Genomic DNA, 21282 nt, shown 5'->3' with positions numbered 1-21282 from the left:
CATGCTGCCACTACTTTGCTACTACCATCAAGCAGAAAGTACAGGAACCTAAAAACCGTGAACAGCAGCTGCAAGAACAGCTTCTTTCCAACAACTATCAGACCTGAACATTGTACAACACTAATTGCATTAATTAGCCATTTTAGTTTAGTTTAGTTTAGTTTAGTTTAGTTTAGTTTAGAGTTCCCGTGCGGAAACAAGCCCTTTGGCCCACCAAGTTCATGCCGACAAGTGATCCCCGTACACTAGCACTATCCTGCAAACTCGTGACAATTTACAATCTTTACTAAACCCAATTGACCTACAAACCTGTACATCTTTGGAGTGTAGGAGGAAAGCGGGGCACCCAGGGAAAACCCATGCGGTCACGGGGAGAATGTACAAACTCCATACAGACAGGACCCGTAGTCGGGATTGAACCCGGTTCTCTGATGCTCTGAGGCAGCAACTCTACTGCTGTGCCACAGTGCCACCCCCAAGCCGCAGCATGTAAGAATTTAATTGTTCCTTTGCTGGTACATATGACAATTCAACACTCTTAAATCTTGACTCACACTTGGCAAACATTGTTGTTTACATCTCACCAATTATTTCCACCCCGGCTAATGGATAATAGGTTGAGTGGGGGGAGGCCCCACGCACAGGAGTATTTATTTTACATGTACAAACTCTATTATCAAATTTGAACATAACTTTACTCATAAGATTGCTACCAATAACAAATCCCATATTAGATTTGATATTGTACTAAATTTTATGCTGTAAGTATTATAGGATATTATGAAAATAAATGTCCAACCAAGAGGAAAACCTTTGGAGGATTGGATAAGATGTGCAAGCAGTAGACAAAACAAGAATAATTTTCCAAAGGTTGTTCTGGTTTTGCTTCCTATAAAACCTGCACTACTAACAGCTTGGTCATTGGATTTGACAAATTAAATTAAATGAGTCAAGTGATATTAATAATAAAGCACAAACTGCTCCATTGAACAGCAATTACTGAGGGATAAAATGTCAACCCCGGAAAGCTCCTGAATTCTACATTAATTGTGTCCTAGTTCCAGAAGGAAACTACTGGTAAGTACCAAAGGCTTGATTTTACTGATCTTTTGCAAATTCTGGATACTCACTTGCTTTCTTCTGGCCTTGTGAAAGATGGAATGTCCTCCATAATAAATTAAATCTAAGAAGTATGAACCATCATCTTTTCTGGCTCAATCCGGGTCCTATTGTAATTCTGGAGCTTTTTATGTCCAATGGGATGGAGACATACCAAACTCAGCAAAACCGGGAAAGATTTTGTAACTGAATATTTTAACCTTCCTTCTTTGCAAGGGGTCAGCAGGTGACACAATATTGATCCGGGAACCCACTCTGCTCAAGCACTGGATATTCTGTCTGTGAAGTACGGCTGAGTGCCAGCAATGTTTTCACAGCTGCATATAGTGTCATTCGGGTTCCATTTCTTGAAGACGCCATGGAAATAAGGAACTTTTAAACCACAAAAGATTTGGTGGAGTCCTGGTATTAGGAAGGATATTGGGCCCAGTCATTTCCAACGATACAGTGTGTGGTGTGAAGATGCGGCAGACTGCGAGTGCGGACGTAGCCTCCAGACTATGGAACATCTCCTGAGCTGTGACATGCTGCCTGACACATGCACTGTAAAGGATCTTGCAGAGGCCAACGACGCGGCACTAACATTTGCTCGCTATTGGCAAACAGCTGTGTGATGACACGAATAAATAAATCAATTTCCAAGGAAACAATGATTCAAGCTCTTTTCACCTAGATTCACAGCTGGAATCTGGAGGGAAGGGAAAGCAATGACAGGGCAGAAGTCTCTCAGAGAGGCCATTAAAAAATACTTCAGTATAATTAATATTTTATTTTGATAACATAAAAAACCAAGAGAAAGACCAGAAAAGGCTGAGAAAGACCAAGGAGGGCGTATTCTACAAGAAGCAGATCCCTTGTGTGGAAATTGAGGAGCAATATCTTTGGGGACGACGTGAGAGAAAATGCCAAGAACTAATAAGCAGTTTAGAGAATCACATTGTGAGATTAGCAACTGATTTAGATAGAGCAAATGTTATGTATAATTTGTGTTCAAAACGTATGACCGTGATTGAGATAACCAATGCACAGTTGCTGAGTTCAGCACAGGCTCATACACTTCAACATCTAGAGTGACCTGCACCAGCTGAAACTTGCCAGTAATACATTGATCTGCATAACTCTTGGAGGGGAAATGTTTATGATTTCAAATGGTGGTGAAAATTATTCCACAACTCAGGAAACAATGACCCTCTCAGCCACACACTTCTTCCCTGGCTCCCTGGCTCCCAGTTTCTGTGAAGATTTTCTATATTACCACTGTGACTTCAGCTGAAAGTCACCAGAAGTCATGAAGAATCAAAGCAATGACCAACTATCCATTATCTGCCACACTTCCGTCAATCCCCCACACTGAGGGGCCAACAAAGAAACTCCAGGCATTGCAGACTACACTTTACATTTAAAGAAAATAATCTTTTCTTCAATGATTTGCCCCATAATTTGAACATGTACGGAATCACACGGCATGGAAACTTGCCCTTGAGCTCACCAAGTCCACGTCTAACATTAAGCGCCAATTTACACAAATTACCACACTCCCATCAATCCTCCCCTCCCCACACACACCATGCACACTTCAACACTGGGACTATTAAATGTACTAACAAGCATGTCTTTGGTACATGGGAGGAAATTTGAGGAGCTAGGTAAAGCCCATTGAATCACCCTGGCCATGGAGTTGTGAGGCCAACTCTTCTCATTGTGTCACTGTGCCATGGAAGACACCCCACTATTCCCAAAGTCCCTCCTCCATCTTTCATTGTGCACCTGAATCAATAATTTTCCAATCAGTTGGGCCATTGACATGGATTTATTTTTGTGATCAACAGAGTACTTGCAGGCTTTCTGCACTTGGAGAAAATCTGGATGGCGTCCTTCCTATTCATCTCGTAAAGAACATTAAATAATAATTTAATTATCGTACACGCGGAGGCTTAAGATCTATGCGTGGGGTCCAGGGATTAGAATGTCACTGGTGGGGTAAAGAGAGGGGTGGTGTGGTGTAGAGTGGGGTATGAGTTGGTGGTAGTTTGAACAATAGCTTGTAAAACAATCGGTTCGTATTTTGACCTGTTGCTGAGTAGAAGGGGCAAGGTAATGAGAAGTGTAAAAGGTTAGCTGGAGAAGTGATTCCAAAAATGGGGAATGTTTTAAAATGTGTTTGAGTTGAGATTTGAGAGGTGCAAGTATTAAGGCTGGTTGTGCAGAAAGGAACTGCAGATGCTGGTTTAAACCGAAGATAAACACAAAATGCTGAAGTAACTCAGCAGGTCAGGCAGCATCTCTGCAAAGACGGAATGGGTAACGTTTCGTGTCTCCACCAGAAAAGTCACCCATTCCTTCTCTCCAGAGATGCTGCCTGTCCCGCTGTGTTACTCCAGCATTTTGTGTCTATTAAGGGTGGTTATGTTGGAAGGAAAGATGAATGAGATGCAGTTCAAAATGTCAGGGCAATTACCTTGACAAACTGTCCAAGGTCATTGATTTTTATTTAGCACAGTTCCCAGGTCCCTGCCTATCAGTCTCCTTATAAAAGAGACAGGCTCATGTTTAGTACTCACGTGAGCACGTATATTGTGGCAATGACATTTCTTACAAAAACATAATTGATTGAGACACTCACTTATGCAGGAGATATCCAAAGTCATCTCATGCCAGCATCATATCAGCATAGCATTTCTCCTGGCAGCCCACCACCATGCACAGGACCTCTTTTGTGGCACATATCTCACAGGAGTACCAGCATCTGGCACTAAACTGTGAAGCCCTCATCCTTTCCTTTCCCCTTCCTTAATGGCGCAGTGTGTTGCCACGATCATGGGAAGTGTACTTCTTCTCTGATCACTGTGCAACAAAGTGATAGGTGGATACAGGTGGCGGGGTTTTTTTTGGCAGATGGATGTAGAAGGTGACAAGGGCTAGAGATGAAATGGAGGCAAAGGGTGTCAGATAACAAGAGAAGAGGAGTGAAATGTAAAGCCAGAGGGAGGAATATGGGTGAAATGGGGACAGGAAAGTAAAATACAGCAAAGTGTCAGCACCTCCGCTCAGTTTACTTTAGTCCCATTGGGATTCACGCACTTGGTATTTTGACATATCTTTCTGGGAGGAAAACACACCAATCATGTCCTGTCCCCTTCCAGCTATATCCCTCCCTCTGGCTTAACATTTCACTCCTCTTCTCTCCTTATCTGACACCTTGTTGTCGACTTTTCCTCTCCAGTCCTCGTCATTTACGCCACCCATCTTCCAATCAACCCCTCGTCACCATTATCCACCTATCACTTGCCAAGCTTTGTTACCCCCCCCCCCCCCACCTCCCCCCACTTTTCTTCCAGTTTCAATTAGTCTGAAGAAGGGTCACAACCCAAAATGCTGCCAATCCATTCCCTCCTCTGATGCTGCCTGATCCACTGAGTTATTCCAGCACTTTTCTTGTGATGTTGTACACTTTTCAATCAATTTCACAGTTGTTTTGAGTGGGACCTGAATTGGTTTTAATCCTAGATGTAGCAATGCTTTGTGCACTAAGAAAAGGTGTAATACAATTTCTGGGCATTTGTTCCTTATCCAGGACAGTGATTTCCATGACAAGTGGCAAAGTCCATCTCTGCAAACTCAAGTTATCCTTTCTGGAAATAAGGATTTTATTGATTTGTATTAAATGTAATGACAAAGGAAATATATAATGTTGAACTTTATCAAATCAGCCCATAGAATCATCAAATAAAACCACAAGTTACACCATAAACTACATTAAGTACAGATTTTGCACTACTCCACATGTCATATAAGCCAGCTAGTTTCATCCAAAAAAAAGTGGAGAGAAATCTTTGCTTGTTGTCAATTCTCATAATATTCACCAAGAAATTCCATTTGTTTTTTCAGCAGGGGCACGTCAAGGAATCAAGCAGAGAGACAATTTTAGGTAAAGGTTGCAATTTTTATTGGGTTGTCTATGATATTCTGCCGTTATAACCAGATATCAGGAGGATCCTTCAAAATCTGCATTCCTGTTGTAAATGCTGTAATACTTTAAATATGTACAAGTATTTTTATGGGATGGACAAAGTTCGTCTAGAACTGAATAAACTTCTTTGAACATAACATGTTTGCATTTTGTATCTTTTGTAGAGAGGAAGGAACTGTGTGTTATATCCTGAACAATAAAGGTGTGTTTTACATTAAGAAATCCATGTTGTTTCTTAATCCAGATTATAAATCAAGGTTCTGTCACATGCTGATTACACTGTGTTCTATAGTATTCACACCCTCTTCAGTTTGGCTACATAAGAAAAACAAATCTTAATCAACATCATAAAACCTAAAACAAAATTATGCTTTCATATAATAACTTCATGTTCATCTGGAATTAACTCTATTTTAACAAAGGCACTGCTCTAAATGGACTAAACTTACAAATATAACTATCTTGGATGTACATATTCTACTCATCATCTTTCTATTCCATCATTTCAAGGCACAATTGTCCTTAACAAGTCAGAGTAAAGTCACTCCTTCTGTAGTATTGAGACTCCTCTCTACATAAGATTTAAAAAATCAATTTCGTTTTGATAGTCATTGTTTCCAATTCATTTCACCACAATATTAATGATCTGAAGATAAATAACCATAATATTGAGGGCGGCACAATGGCACCACAGTAGAGTTGCTGCCTTATAGTGCCAGAGACCTGGGTTTAATCCTGACAATGGATGCTGTCTGTACGGAGTTTGTACGTTTTCTCTGTTCCTGCACTGCATCTCTAAAGTATAAATCAAAAGCTATAATGGGTTCTGATTACATCTGCTAAATACAATATGAGTGTTTTTTGTTTTAGGAACAAGAATATGAAAATATATATTTTTTTGTGCACTTTATTTTTCTTCTCTTCTGAAATCATTAAATTCTTGTTGAAATATCATTGCTCAAGTCTTCTCGTTAAGCTTTCGGATTGCACCCAAAGTTGTTTACATGCTAGTCCAAAGAGTATAAGAGCATCAAAGCTACTGGGCTGTGTGGGATATTATAGCTGGTGTCGGCCTAAACTTTGCAGGTACATTTTCATCAGGGATTTCAAGACATGGATCAGGAGTGGGACATTGTTTAATATCCTCTTCTCTAATTGAGGATTGCAACCATTAGTTGTAAAGACCTGCATATCATTACCATGTTGTGCTACAACAGCACAGACTGGATCACACACAAGAGGCATTAATATGGGATACTTGTGATACTGCCAAATGTTCACTATGTAAACCTCTACACCATCAAGTGAAATATATTTAGACATTATCCAGTTGGTTGCAGTGATTTCTTTCCACAGTCATAATAGCTAATTGTTTATGTCATTATTACATAATAACTGTAAAATAATCATCTAGAAAATTCTGAAGTCTGACTGCAAATTGTTTTTTTTATTGTTTATTATACATTTCTGTGCAGCTGTAAACACCTGGAAAATGAATGCCATTTCACAAGTAACCAGCCTATATTCAAACTTTCAGCATATAAGTCCAGTCTGAAGAAGGGTCTCAACCTGAAACATCACCCATTCCTTCTCACCAGAGATGCTGCCTGTCCCGCTGAGTTACGAAAGCTTTTTAGACAATAGACAATAGACAATAGGTGCAGGAGTAGGCCATTCAGCCCTTCGAGCCAGCACCGCCATTCAATGCGATCATGGCTGATCACTCTCAATCAGTACCCCGTTCCTGCCTTCTCCCCATACCCCCTCACTCTGCTATCCTTAAGAGCTCTATCCAGCTCTCTCTTGAAAGCATCCAACGAACTGGCCTCCACTGCCTTCTGAGGCAGAGAATTCCACACCTTCACTTTTTGTGTCTATCTTCGTTTAAACCAGCATTTGCAATTCCTTCTTACACAAATAAATCCTGTTGCCTTTGGTCTCAGAATATTTAACCTTTCAAGAAGCAACAGTGCCCTCTCCTGATGAAAGATCATTAAGCAATTTTGAAACAATTCTTATGAATAATCAAATGATGAATATGGTTTTTGTTTACTGAAGCTAAACGCGATGTATTTGAAGATGACATGGTTTCTGTCAGAACAGTTAAAAGGAGCACAATTAGAAAGCGCAGTGTACCCAACAGAAGTTTTTCAAGTGGTTTGGAAGGCCACATCCACCAAATCAAAACACTTTGCAACTTATTCATTCATCATCTGAAATCTGTGATTCTTGCAGTTGCTCTTTTTACCACAGAGTGAAGCGTGGCAACGTGAAAGGAAGTAGGTCAGCATATATCTGCAATAAAAAGAAAACCACGATCAAATTAACATCTTTGTGCATCCGTATAATTTCTGCAGCTTTAAAATTATTGGTCACCAAGTTCCCAAAGTCATCATTTTCTTTGTCCTTCAAGTAGCAATGACATGCTGGAACAGTACATTGCCGATTACCGTTAAACTGGGCTTAGGATAGGAATATTAGTTAGATTTTGTGTGATAAAGGCCACATTTAGCCCTCATGTTTGCTTCCTCGCCTTCAGTGCTAGGGGCGGCACGGTGGAGCAGCGGTAGAGTTGCTGCCTTGCAGGTGTAAGAGACCTGGGTTCCATCCTGTCTACAGGTGTTGTCTGTACGGAATTTGTATGTTCTCCCCATGACCACGTGGGTTTTCCCTGGGAGCTCTGGTTTCCTCCCACACTCCAAAGATGTACAGGTTTGTACGTTAATTTGGCATCGGTAAAAAAAAAATTGTAAAATGTCTCTTGCGTGTAGGATAGTGCAGTGTATGGGGATTGCTGGTCGGTAGGCCAAAGGGCTTGTTTCCACGCTGTATCTCTAAACTAGTCTAAATTAAAGTAAACTAAACTAAGCTAAAGATATTGGCTTGGGCTAGACAATACAGAAAGGAAGAGATAAGTTTATCTTCCACATAAAAAATGAGCATTAAATTGTAATGAGCTTTGATTTTTTATTTTGTTATCTGCTTCTGATCTATGGTGAACAGGAGCTATTGTTCTTAATCTTAGGAAGGAACACCAGGGATAGCGTGCCAAGACACTGTTGTCAATTTTGCTTCAAAGAAATGGAGAACTTCCAAGAGAAATTCAGTAGTTTCTGAGGGCTCTGGGCTGGATGAAATATAGTAGTCTGAGAGCTGTTGGGCTATCATGGTGGAGGAGTAAATGGTGATCAGGTAATATTATAGAAGTACCTGAATTTAGGGATCAAAATTTTTGATTTTTAGTTGGAGGTAATGAGACAATTTACGATTTTTACAAATTTATTTTACCGAAGCCAAATTAACGTACAAACCTGTACATTTTTGGAGTGTGGGAAAAGACCAGAGCACCCAGTGAAGATTTTAATAGTTTGATAGTACTAAGTGGAACCCACATTCACTCCTCCTCATTGTGCCTATTTGTTTCCAATTTATTGGAAGGGGTGTGTGTATAAAATGTTTGTGCGATTTACACTACTCTACAAATTGGATACTGTAATAGTATACGCAATGGAAAGTATGTCTTTGACGTGCAGAGAGGGCACTTTATAACATCAATCCTTGTGCAATGCTAATTTGGCACTTCCATTGTTAAAGATGGTCACGTGGATCCAGCTAATGCCATGTTTTAACCAAATATGGGAAAGCTTTTGCTCAGTTGCAGTGAGAATTGTCTCCCACCAGCTGCATTATTTAAAGGAATCCCCAATGACTTGCTCTTCAAAACTTGAAAGAAAGTTTGTTTTTCAAGCCAATTGCACCAAAATACTGCAGTGCAGAATCAGATTTTTGATGCGTTTTCATGGATTGTAATTTGTGCAGCCAAGCCCAAATCTACAGGCATTATTTGGTAAGCCATCACCTGTGCTCGACATTAAATGCTGATATTGTCAGCTGTCCTGCATTTCCAGAGGTGTAGAGTGTGGAGGGGAGGGCCATGATAATGATGAATGAACTGTTAGAGGGGCTGCAGGATGGCGTGGGCAAGTGCCTGAGAAAGAAGGGCACATTCTACAAGAAGCAGATCCCTTAATGGGAACGTGAGGAACAATATATTTGGAGATGATGGGGAAGAAAATGCTAGAATGAATAAGCAGGCTGGAGAATCACATTGTGAGATTAGCATCTGATTTAGTCATGTCATAAGTGATAGGAATAGAATTAGGCCATTCGGCCCATCAAGTCTACTCCGCCATTCAATCATGGCTGATCTATCTCTCCCTCCTAACCCCATTCTCCTGCCTTCTCCCCATAACCTCTGACACCTGTACTAATCAAGAATCTATCTATCTCTGCCTTAAAAATATCCACTGACTTTGCTTCCACAACCTTCTATGGCAAAGAGTTCCACAGATTCACTCCCGTCTGACTAAAGAAATGTCTCCTCATCTCTTTCCTAAAAGAACGTCCTTTAATTCTGAGGCTATGATCTCTAGTCCTAGACTCCCCCACTAGTGGAACCATCCTCTCCACATCCACTGTATCTAGTTAGAGCAGATTCCCCGAAGTCTTTAGAATGCCTTAAAACCCCAATTCATCAGCTGGCTTTACACAATGCTGCATCGTCATTCACTCAGCTAACAACAACTGTCAAATCAGACATCCTGCATGACCTTCATATAGTCTTCATAATACTTTTACTTTCTGGGTGAGTTAGCTCTGAGTAAGCTTAACATGATCCAGGACAATTCAGCCCACAAGACTATATGAAGGCCTTCTAGGGGTCCTGAGTGAGAGAAGTTGTTGCTAGCCAAGTGAAGGGGGATGCCACAATGCGTGAAGCAAGCAGATGAACTGTGGCTAGGAAGGAAATGCAGATGCTGGTTTACACTGAAGATAGACACAAAATACTGGAGTAACTCAGCAGGAGAGGCAACATCTCTGGAGAGAAGGATTGGGTGATGTTTTAGATCGAGACCCTTCTTCAGTCTGAAGAAGGGTCTCGACCCGAAACGTCACCCATTTCTTCTCTCCAGAGATTCTGCCTGTCCAGCTGAGTTATTCCAGCATTTTGTGTCTATATTCTGATGAATCATGGGATTCAATGAAACCTCCTCTAACAGCATTAAAGAATGCCAAAGTGTCAGGATTCCTGCTGTTTCTGCCATAACTTTCAGAAACTTCCCAAACATTGGAACGACTTCTACCATTTCCAGCAAAAAGCTAATACTGGGTACTGCACATATCATGAAGTTGCCTGTTTGCTATGAACGGGATATTCTAATCATTAACGTAAATGAGTGGAAAATCATCGAGTGTCAAGTCAGTGAGTTATCCTTTTGGTATTCAATAAGGCCTCATATTATTGCCGGGTCCAATCAAAGGGAATGTACTTCCAGGAACATATAAATGGACAGAAATTTCCTTGGTGTTGCTGCCCATTTGCTAACATAAATCTTGTGGTAGTGTTTGCAAACAAGGTTTTTGATGTTCTTTTACTGGTTAAGGTACTGGTGTTAAAGAAGCAGTGTTGAGGACATTTTCAGCACATTTTGCTACTTGTTGCCATCATATTGTTTCTTTTCAGCACATAGTTCAGATAGTTCTGTTTACCAAAACAAAATCTGCTATCCAAATACGGTTAGATGCAATGGGAATATTTCTGTCCCAATTTTGCAGTACCCATGACTGTTGCCAATGTTGCCCTTGTCTGACAGTAGCATGCTCACATTTTCCTATATTACTGAGCCTTGAGTTATCAGTCTTGGAGACTTGCCTACTAGTTTAAGTCACAACGGAAATTGTACATGAATGAATCATAGCTATGGAGCTTTACAGAATGAAAACAGGCCCATTGGTCCAATTCAACCACACCAATGTAAGAGGCTTAGCCGAGCTAGTCCCACTTGCCTGCACCTGGCCCATATCCCTCCAAATCTTTCCTATCCATGTATCAATAAATGTTGATTAAATGCCGTAAATGTACCCACCTCTACTCCTTGCATGGCAGTTCATTCCTTGTACGCACCACCCTCTATGTGAAATGTTGGACATCAGGTCACATTTAAATACTTCTCCTCTCACCTTAAACCTATGCTCTCTAGCTTTTGACCCCCCTACCCCAGGGAAACAAAACTGTTGCCATTCACCTTAGCTATGGTTCACATGACTTTTTAAAACCTATAAAGTCAGCTCTCATCCTTCTACACTCCAGGGAGTAAAGACCCAGATAATCCAGTCTCTCCTTAAAGCTCTAAACTAAACTATAAAAACTAAACTTAAAGACTCCACGTCTGATAACATTCTTGTAAATCCTTTTCTGAATTTTTTTCCATTTTACTGACATCCTTTCTATAGCAAGGTGCACAGTAATCCGAATGTGGTCTTACTAATGTCTTGTACAGCTCTAGCATGGAGAATGATCAGCCATGATCACATTGAATGGCGGTGCTGGCTCGAAGGGCCGAATGGCCTCCTCCTGCACCTATTGTCTATTGTCTATTGTCTAACATGCCGTAACAACTCCTGTAATCAATAACCTGACCTATGAAGTTAAGCATGCCAAAGGACTCCTTCACCATCTTGTCTACCTCTGTTGCCACTCTCATGGAACTATGTACCTATCCTCCTTAGGTGTCTCTGTTCTGTAACAGTACCCAGGGCCCTGTCATTCACTGTGCATGTTCTGCCCTGTTATCTCCTACCAAAACACAACACCTCACATTTATCAGAATTAAACACCATCTGCCATTCCTCGATGCATTGTCCTATTTGACCAAGATCCTGTTGTACAGTAGATAACCATCTTCGTTGTTCACTCTACCACTGAGTTTAGTGTCATCTGTAAACTAACCATGCTACCTACACACACATCCAAATCGCTAACATAAATAAAAACATTGGACCCGGCGCTGATCCCAGTGGTACATCACGCCTAGCAGGCCTCCAGTCTTAAAACAATATATCACTGCTCTCTGTTTCTTACCTTCAAGCCATTTTTTAAAATCCAATTGGCCAGCTCAGCCTGGATTCCATGTAATCTAACTTTACATAGAGGCCTACCATGTGTTACCTGGTCAAAGGCCTTGTTTAAGTTCATGTGGAAAACATGTATCACACTGCCCTCCTCAATCTTTTTCACCACCTCTTCAAAAACAAATAGGTGCAACATCCCTCACACAAAACCCTGTTGACTATCCCTAGTCAGTCCTTGGCTTGTGAAATGCATGTAGATCTCACCTTTCAGAATCCTGCCCAATAACCTACCCACCACTGAGGTGAGGCTCACTGCTCTGTAGTTCCCAGGCTTTCCTTGCAGCTTTAAAGACACAATATTATCCACCCTCCAGTCTTCTAGTACCTCACCTGTGGGTATCAATATCTCTGCCAGTGGCTCTACAATTTCTTCCTTAGCTTCCCACAACGTCATAGGATATACTTGATCAGGCCCTGGGGATTTATCTAGCTTTATGCATTTTAAGACCTACAGCACCTCCTCTTCTATAATGTGGCCCATTCCCTAGAATCCATGCTTTTCTCCATGGTAAATACAGATGAGAAATGTTAATTTAACACCTTACCCATCCACTGTGTCTCCACCATAGATGAACTTATTGATTTTTAAGGGAAACTATTCCCTCGCATGTCCCTCTTTTGTCCTAATATACGTAGATTCTCTGGATTCTCCTCTACCTAGAGCAAGTTCATGTCCCCGTTTTACCCTCCCCATTTCACTCTGAAGCGAATGGACGTCAAACAAAGACAGAATTGGGGCGAGCTGTACAATAGTTAAATAGCTCAATGATAATCACCACTCATTTTGAGAAGAATGTGATTATACATGCTCATGAATTTTCATTTCAGTTGGCACAATTGAATTTAAACAATATAATATATTTTTTTAATCAATCACAATATGACTCATATGTACCATACACAATAGATGCATTATTGTCTGATTAAGTGGTTTATGACTCAGTAGTAACTGGCCCATTGCTGTGTGATTCAGTGAGGACCAGTGTATGACTGGGCACTAAAATACAACAGTGGTTAAATAGCAGAAGAATGCCAAAGTTGAGTGATGACTGATTCAATGATGCTTCTGAAATGAAGAGCGTGTCCTAATATTGGAAATTGTAACGCAGAGCTAAGAAATGAATGGTGCATGGAGTTGACCGGAATGATTTATTGGTGGTGATTCATTTGCTATGATTAAATTTCACCTCCACAATAACAGAAAATAGAATTGCATTGACGATGACTGTGAAAATATCCTGTCCCAAATACTCTGCTGAAGGTTTGAAAATTTGAAGTTTTGAGTGTTTTAAATAGTGTGGCTGGAAACTTGGTTGTTCTGTGAATAGATCAGACATGTCTGATGAATTTAAAAGAGAGTTATGAATTTAAAAAAGAGTTAGATAGAGCTCTTGGGGCTAGCAGCATCAAGGGATATGGGGAGAAGGCAGGCACAGATTACTGATTGTGATCAGCCATGATCACAGTGAATGGTGGTGCTGGCTCAAAGGGCTGAATGGCCTCCACTATTTTCAATGTATGTTTTTGAAAACCAGTTAGGTTAAAAATGCCATTGCAGAAATGTTCCGTGTTAATGTGATTTAATTGTATGAGCTATTTTAATTTCTACTTCCTGGTCTACTTCCTGCCTCACAACACTACATGAGCACTGGTTAGATTCTGCAAGACATTAATAGATATCCCACAGAGCAAAATCTTCAATTTCATATGTGTAGGAAGGAACAGCAGATGCTGGATTAAACTGAAAATAGACTTAAAATGCTGGAGGTAACTCAGCGGGTCAGATTGGGCGGGTCAGCATTTCTGGAGCAAAGGAATAGGTGACGTTTCAGGTTTAAAGAAGGATTCAGACCTGAAAAGTCATCTTTTTCTTCAGAGATGCTGCCTGACTCGCTGTTACTCCAGCACTTTGTGTCTATCTTCAATTTCATAATCGTTTGGATGGCATCCCAAAAGGACTTTACCATAAAGTATTGTGTGCGCTCAGAAGTGCACACTGAATGAATGTCTCCATTAAGACGTATAGGTATGTAGGTTAATTGGCTGGGTAAATGTAAAAATTGTCCCTAGTGGGTGTAGGATAGTGTTAATGTACGGGGATCACTGGGCGGCACGGACTTGGAGGGCCGAAAAGGCCTGTTTCCGGCTGTAGATATATGATATGATATGATAAGTGGCACAGGCATGCCTATTGGTTAAGTACTATCTTCCAATTTGGTGCCAGTAAACCTCCTGAATCACTAAACTGGCAGCGGCAGCGTGTTCGCCCGCCCCGGATCGCGGGGCTTAGGTCGGCCCGCCGCGGACCTTTCACCGTCCGGCGCGGCCTGAAATAGGCCGCGGGGTTTTTTTCTGCTCGGCGGGGGCTTCACTGTCGGGAGCCACGACCGCCCCGACGTGCAGCAGCAGCAGCAGTGGCAGCGTCTTCTCCCGCCGCGGATCGCGGGGCTTGGGTCGGCCCGCCGCGGACCTTTCACCATCCGGCGCGGCCTGGAACGCGGCAACGACACCAGCCTGACCACGGGAGAGGACAGCAGGGGAAGGGGAAAGACATTCTGGCCTTCCATCACAGTGAGGAGGGGACTGGAGGAGACTCACTGTGATGGGATGTTTCTTTTTTTTGTGTGTTGGTTGGGGTTGTGTAATCTGCTTTTATTGTTGGACTGTGGGTGACTAAATTTCGTCCAAAAAAAAGTTTTTGGGATGACAAATAAAGATATCTTGAATCTTGAATCTTGAATCTTGAATCTTAAACTGAGAGGCATAAAAGAGCTAAATATTCTCACCTAATCAACTTCACTTTCAAACTTCAAACTGCACCAAAACTTTAAAAATCACTCTGGAGTGTATAAGAACTTGATAATCAAAGTCACAAGAATATAATTTTGGGCTAAATTTTATGATTAATGAAATCATGAGAAACCTCCATAATCATAGTGGACATAACACAAGATGGGTTAACAGTGAACTCCAAGCATTGGATTCTCTATAAGTTATGATTTATTATACTTTCTAATACATATGCTCTCTGATGGACTCTGACATAGTCTTAGGGTCATAGAGCATGGATATAAGCCCTTCAGCCCAACTTCCCTAGACCGATCAAGATGCCACATCTACATTAGTCCCACCTGCCTGCTTTTGGCTCATATCCTTCTCAACCTTTCTTATCCATGTACCTGTCCAAATGTCATCAAAATGTTGTGATAGTACCTGCTTTAACTACCTCTTCTGGCAGCTCATTCCATATACCCATCACCCTTTGTGTGAAAATGTTGCCCCTCATGTTCTGATTAAATGTTTCCCCTTGCACTTAAACTATGTCCTCTGGTTCTTGATTCCCCTTCTCTTGGTAAAAGACTCTGTGTATTTACCCTCTCCTCCTCAGGATCTTATACATCTCTATAAGATCAACCATCATCCTCCTGCACTTCAAGGAATAAAGTCCCAGCCTGCTCAACCTCTCCCTATAGCTCAGGGTCTCAAGTTCTGGTAATATCCTTGAAAATCTTCTCTACATCCTTGCCAGCTTAGCAACATCTTTCCTATAACAGGATGACCAAAATTAAACACAATACTCCAAATGTGGCCTCCTCAATGTCTAGTGCAATTGTAACATGACATCCCAACTTCTATACTCAATGCTCTGACTGATGACGGCCAATGTACCAAAAGCCTTCTTAACTACCCAATCCGCCCTGGTTTGACTTCCCGCAGTGCAACACCTTGCACGTATCTGCATTAAACTAAATTAACCATTCCCTAGCCCACCTGCCCACCTGATCAAAGTCCTGTTGTATTTTTGGATAACCATCTTCGCTATCTATGATGCCACTTGCCTTGTACGTTCTCATCCAAATCATTGATAAAAACCATAAACAGCAATGGGCCCATCACTGATCCCAGAGGCACATCACTAGTCACGGGGCTCCAGTTTGAAAAAAAAACCTTCCATCATTACCCTCTGCTTCCTTCAATGAAGCCAAATCTTTATCCAGTTGGCCAATTCTTCCTAGATCCCACATGATCTAACCTTCCAGAGTAATCTGCCATGGGGAACCAGATCAACAATGTCTATGGCTTTGCCCTCATCAAAACTTTGCCCTTCTCATTTACTTCTTCAGCTACATTAATTGTATTACATTCGACCTCCAAAAGTGCAACACCTCACGCTGGCTAGGATGAAACTCCCTTTCCCTTTTCTCCACCATTTCTGTAGCTGATCTCTTTTCTCACGAGAGAATAGAAGTGATCCTATTTTCATAAAAATGCTGCCACTGTAGACATACTCTTAAACATTGAACATGGAACAGCACAATGAAGCAGCAGTAAAGTTGCTGCCTTACAATGCCAGAGTCCTGAGTTCGATCCTGACTATAAGTGCTGTCTGTATGGAATTTGTATATTCTCCCTGTGACTGCATGGGTTTTCTCTGCTGACTCCGGTTTCCTCCCACACTGCAAAGGCGTACAGGTTTGTATGTTAGTTGGCTTTCGTAAGTTGTAAAATGTCCCTAGCATGGAGGATAGTGTTAGTGTATGCGGTGATCACTGGTCGGTGTGGACTCTGTAGGCAAAGGGCCTGTTTTTGCACTGTGTCTCTAAAGTCTAAGGAACACAATCTGTATCTTGTATTCAATTTATCACCTGGAAGACTGTTTGGGAAAGGGCCTATATGCTCATCATAAATAAGGCACTTTGACAATTACATAAAATGGTTAAGATTACTTCAGCCACTTATCTTCCATCCCTCCTGATTCCATATCCATAGATAATACATTTCTCTCATCTCTATAAATCTGAAATGTTCGCTTCCTAAAACATCAGTCCACGTCTTTAAAAATGAATTGATATCAAATTTAAGAATGTATTAATTTGGTGAAAGTTTCAGGGAAGCATTGTGCCATGACACTAAAACACAAACGTGTTTAACAATAATAGTGGTCTGTTTTATGTTAAAGTTTCAAAGCTGCGGAGGATCTTTCAACTGCACATTAGATACATCGCTTCACTTTTATCTTACTAATTATTTGGCAGTCGTGAAAGACCAGTGTGAATGCACAGTAGCCTCCAGGTTTCCAATATCCATTAATAGATTTGGACTGTGCCAATAGCTTTTAAGGCCTAATGAGGTTACATCATTGCCCGAGAAAATGAAGTAATAAGCCAATAGCTGAAGGCAATATTGCACAATAGGATTCAAAGTGCCACAAGGTATCCAATAGTCAATAGTCAATAGTCAATAGTCATTTATTTGTCACATACACATAAATGTGTAGTGAAATGAAACATTACCCGCAGTTGAACAATAAGACCAATAAGAATAATCAATAAAAATGCAATAACACATACAATCACAACTAACACCAAACAAAAAGAAACATCCATCACAGTGAGTCTCCTCCAGTCCATTCTCACTGTGATGGAAGGCCAAAACGTATTTTTCTCTTCCCTGCCGTCCTCTCCCGCGGTCAGGCTGTTGGAGTTGCCACGTCGGGGCGGTCGGGGCTCCCGATATTGAAGCCCCCGCTGGACGGTGAAAGGTCCACAGCGGGCCGACCCAAGCCCCGCGATTCGGGATCCAATGCAAGATCTTGACACTGCACTGTTAGCCCACTGTATGGATATCTCTCAGTTTAATTTCCCTTTTGCCTGACAAGAGCAGAATTCCTCCTCGTATAGAAGTAAACCTTTCCACAGCTTATTGACAGATAATTACCATTCCCACAAAATACAATCTATAGACCCTTTCCATAATTTGGAAAGATGCGATTTCTTACCATCAGAAGATGAAAAGGAACCTGGACTTTTTCAAGCTGGCGATCCTTGAAGCTACTTTCCGAGCTTTTGCATAATTGATGAAGCCACTTGTGAAAAGCAAAATCCCTGCAACACAGGAGGGGAAGGGAAAAGGTTGTACATCTAGCTCAATGTACAATAGCACAACAAATACAAGTGTCTTCAATGCTGCATTTAGTATTGTTTCTCAAAGTATAGTCATGTGTCGGTTTAATCTGGTTATCAGACGATAACATAGAATTCAATATGTAGTGGTGGATTGTTAAATTACATTTTGGACCCACAACGATTTTCTAAAAATGATCAGTTAAATTGCTAAACTATAAGATAGACACAAAAAGCTGGAGCATCTCTGGAGAGAAGGAATGGGTGACATTCCGGGACAAGACCCTTCTAAACTATAAATTCAGTTGCATATCCTGTGTTTTGTGGTGTGATGGGGGCTGAAGCAAGCATAAAATTGAATGGAAATTGACATGCACATCATGTCCAGAGCATACAGAACAAACAGGAATATGCAAGACACATTGGACACCTCGCCTGTGAAAATGCCACAACCATATGCTGTCTGAACAATGCACAAGAAGCCACGTCTGGACGGCAGGAACAAACCTTGCACCTTTGCCATTTGAATACACATGTGGGATCTGCCCCTTCGAATGAGTCCCTATCCAATGTTTAATGCAATTCAATCATGGAGGGTAATTATTAATAACCAAGTGCTACGAGTATGGGAGCAGGGGCACAAACAATGGTCCAGATGGATTTTATTCTATTTGGTGTCTCACTTGTTACTTCCTCATTAGGTCTGGCACCATGACCATTCTAGGGGCAGTTATAGTTGGGTACTTACAATTGAGCACGTTATTGACACATACAAATAATAAAATTACTATTGACAAACCATGAGCAGGCGCCAACTTGCGAAACATAGAAACATAGAAAATCGGTGCAGGAGTAGGCCATTCGGCCCTTCGAGCCAGCACCGCCATTCAATATGATCATGACTGATCATCCAAAATTAGTACCCCGTTCCTGCTTTCTCCCCATATCCCTTGATTCCATTAACCCTAAGAGCTCTCTAACTCTCTCTTGAAAACATCCAGTGAATTGGCCTCCACTGCCAGCTGTGGCAGAGAATTCCACTTTTAAAATAGTGAAGTTACCATAGTGATATCCATACTTGAGATTCACAACCATCAATAGTAGGCACTTCATCGATACCAGTCTAAGAATACAAGCCGGTAGAAAAGTTTTGCATTCAAAATAGTTGCCATCTTAACATGAGTGAAAGCTCTTCTTAGTAAATGCTGGAAACAGCCTGCAGTGAGGTCAGCGATACTGACCTATGTTCAAATATTTCTCTCCAAGGTCATCTGGTCAGGATGTGCTGATGGGTTTAAAGGATCTGGGGACACAAAAAAACTCTGTGGTCAAGCAGGCATTTGGCTAACATAGGGGGAACAAAACCATAGGTTTGGCTGAATCGTTTATTTCCTGTCCCAATCCCTCCTGCATTGAGGTGACCATTGCTTAGGCAGCCACGGGCTTATTTTCAGCCAACCAGACCAGGATAGCATTGCCCATCAGGGCCAGTAGAAGGCATGACTCCATATAGTTAGAACAGGGGAAATGACCATAGCCGTGAGCAACTTGACAATGTCAAGGCTCCTGCCATTCCGCATATACGTACCAGGGTTAATGTGCGATGGGTTTCATAGTTATTCACTGAAAGAGATTGTCAATGACTCATTGTTTTAATGGAGAATCAGTGGGAACAGAGGTCTATAGACTCAATAAATCCGAATTGCAGAACTGCAATTGTTTGGGAAAGTTCTGAACAGGTTTGAGGTGAAGTCTTTTACTTGCGAACAATAAAATGAATGCTTTTATTGGGATCCTTCCATGGCCCCCAATTAGACCAGAAGCAAGAGGTCAGGGGGCTAAGACAAGGCTTTCCTGGTGGAGCTGGTTGAACTAAGAGGGGAACAAAGACTCTGCTCAGGAAGTCCTATCCCTAACGGGCAGCACAGTGGCGCAGCAGTAGAGTTGCAGCCTTACAGCACCAGAGATCCGGGTTCGATCCCAACTACAGGTGTTGTCTGTATGGAGTTTGTATGTGGGATTTCTCCGGCTACTCCGATTTCCACCTACATTCCGAAGACCTACAGGTTTGTATGTTAATTGGCTTTGGTCAAAATTGCAAATTGTCGTTAGTGTGTAGGATAGTGATAGTGTACAGGGTGATCGCTGGTCGGCGTGGACTCAGTGGGCCGAAGGGCCCGTTTCCACGTTACATTCGCTAAATTCTCTAAAGTCTTTAAAGTCCCTAGACTTCCAACCTATCACGCGGTCCATGACTTACTTTTGCAATTCAAAATTGAATCAGTGCCACAAAAAACTTGGAAAACACCCTACAGTTCTGTGATATGCTCAGAAAGCAAAGCATGGTGTCCTCAGTGCATGGAGGGCAGCTGCTGGACGGATCATGCGCTTGTGGTGGTCCGGGGTGTGGTGTTGGCGGCCACGGCTGCCGGAGGCCGTTATGTAGCTGCTTGAGCAAGTACATCGAGTCGAGCCTGCAGCAGCTGCACTGAGCAGTGGTGGAAGGAGTTAATGGCTTCACACTGGGCCAGGCCGCCCCCGATTTCACTGATCAGGTCTGCCAGGACACTGGCATATCTCCTTGGGCCAAGTTCGGATTTTTCAGAGCCTTGGAAGTTGCAAGATAGAACCGAAACGTGATGACTCTCTGTGTGCTGTTCCAGAAGAAGATAGATTATATTCATGTATGGTATGATTTGACTGAATAGCATGCAGATCTGGCATTTCACTGTACCTCTGTACACTTGACAATAAAAATAAATAAATTAAAGTAACTAGAGATAAACTGAACTAAACAAAAACATTCAGGGAGCCATGATCCCACCTCTTCTAGAAAAAGAACAGCCAACCATCCATGTTGGGCAACCTTGCCTAAAGAGGTGCAGGACATGGTCGCTCTAACCTGTTCAGCCTCCGGAGCATTACCATTAGCTGTAGCTGATTTCTGCCCCAATTCACAGTTGAGTACATCATTGCAAGATGCTCAGACAGAGGGAGCCACAGATAGACAACTACAGTCCGATTTATGGACTGTTCCCAGGGAAACATTCGGAGATGGACGTCAAGTGCTGCTGGAAGATAATCAATTCGGTGAAAGATGCTCTTTGGTCTGCTCGAAACTTGTTGACCTCCTAGCAGTGTGAGATGTCCGTCAGGGAAGGGTGCCGACTGGCCCGCTCCAGACCGCAGGAGTACATGCTGAGGTAGTGCTGAAGCTTGGTACAGCCAACACCAAGCCTCTATGAGGGAGGGCAACAGTTTGGGGTCCTTCCGCTGTTGGAAATTGGGGAGCAGGGTCTGGTGGAGAGGCCCCTCAAA

At 41.9% G+C, this 21282-nt stretch overlaps 1 protein-coding gene across 3 annotated transcripts in view; it reads right to left on the bottom strand.

The window, feature by feature from the left end:
* Nucleotides 1-5058: 5058 nt before the first annotated feature.
* Nucleotides 5059-21282, bottom strand: part of LOC144600427 (NEDD4 family-interacting protein 1-like) — a 62189-nt gene continuing 45965 nt past the window's right edge. For 2 of the 3 annotated variants that reach the window (XM_078412021.1, XM_078412033.1), the window contains exons 5-6: nt 17841-17946; nt 5059-7384 (exon numbers count right to left, since the gene is read on the bottom strand). In XM_078412021.1, coding sequence (XP_078268147.1) covers nt 17843-17946 — 104 coding nt within the window. In that variant the 3' untranslated portion in view covers nt 5059-7384; nt 17841-17842. Of the gene's footprint in view, nt 7385-17840; nt 17947-19205; nt 19268-21282 lie in introns of all 3 variants that reach the window. The other variant, XR_013548138.1, reaches the window with a different exon arrangement.

This window comes from Rhinoraja longicauda, chromosome 1, assembly GCF_053455715.1.
Source record: "Rhinoraja longicauda isolate Sanriku21f chromosome 1, sRhiLon1.1, whole genome shotgun sequence".
Classification (NCBI taxonomy): Eukaryota; Metazoa; Chordata; class Chondrichthyes; order Rajiformes; family Arhynchobatidae; genus Rhinoraja; species Rhinoraja longicauda.
Note: the sequence above shows the minus strand (reverse complement) of the source record. Positions and strands in the feature narration are given on the sequence as shown.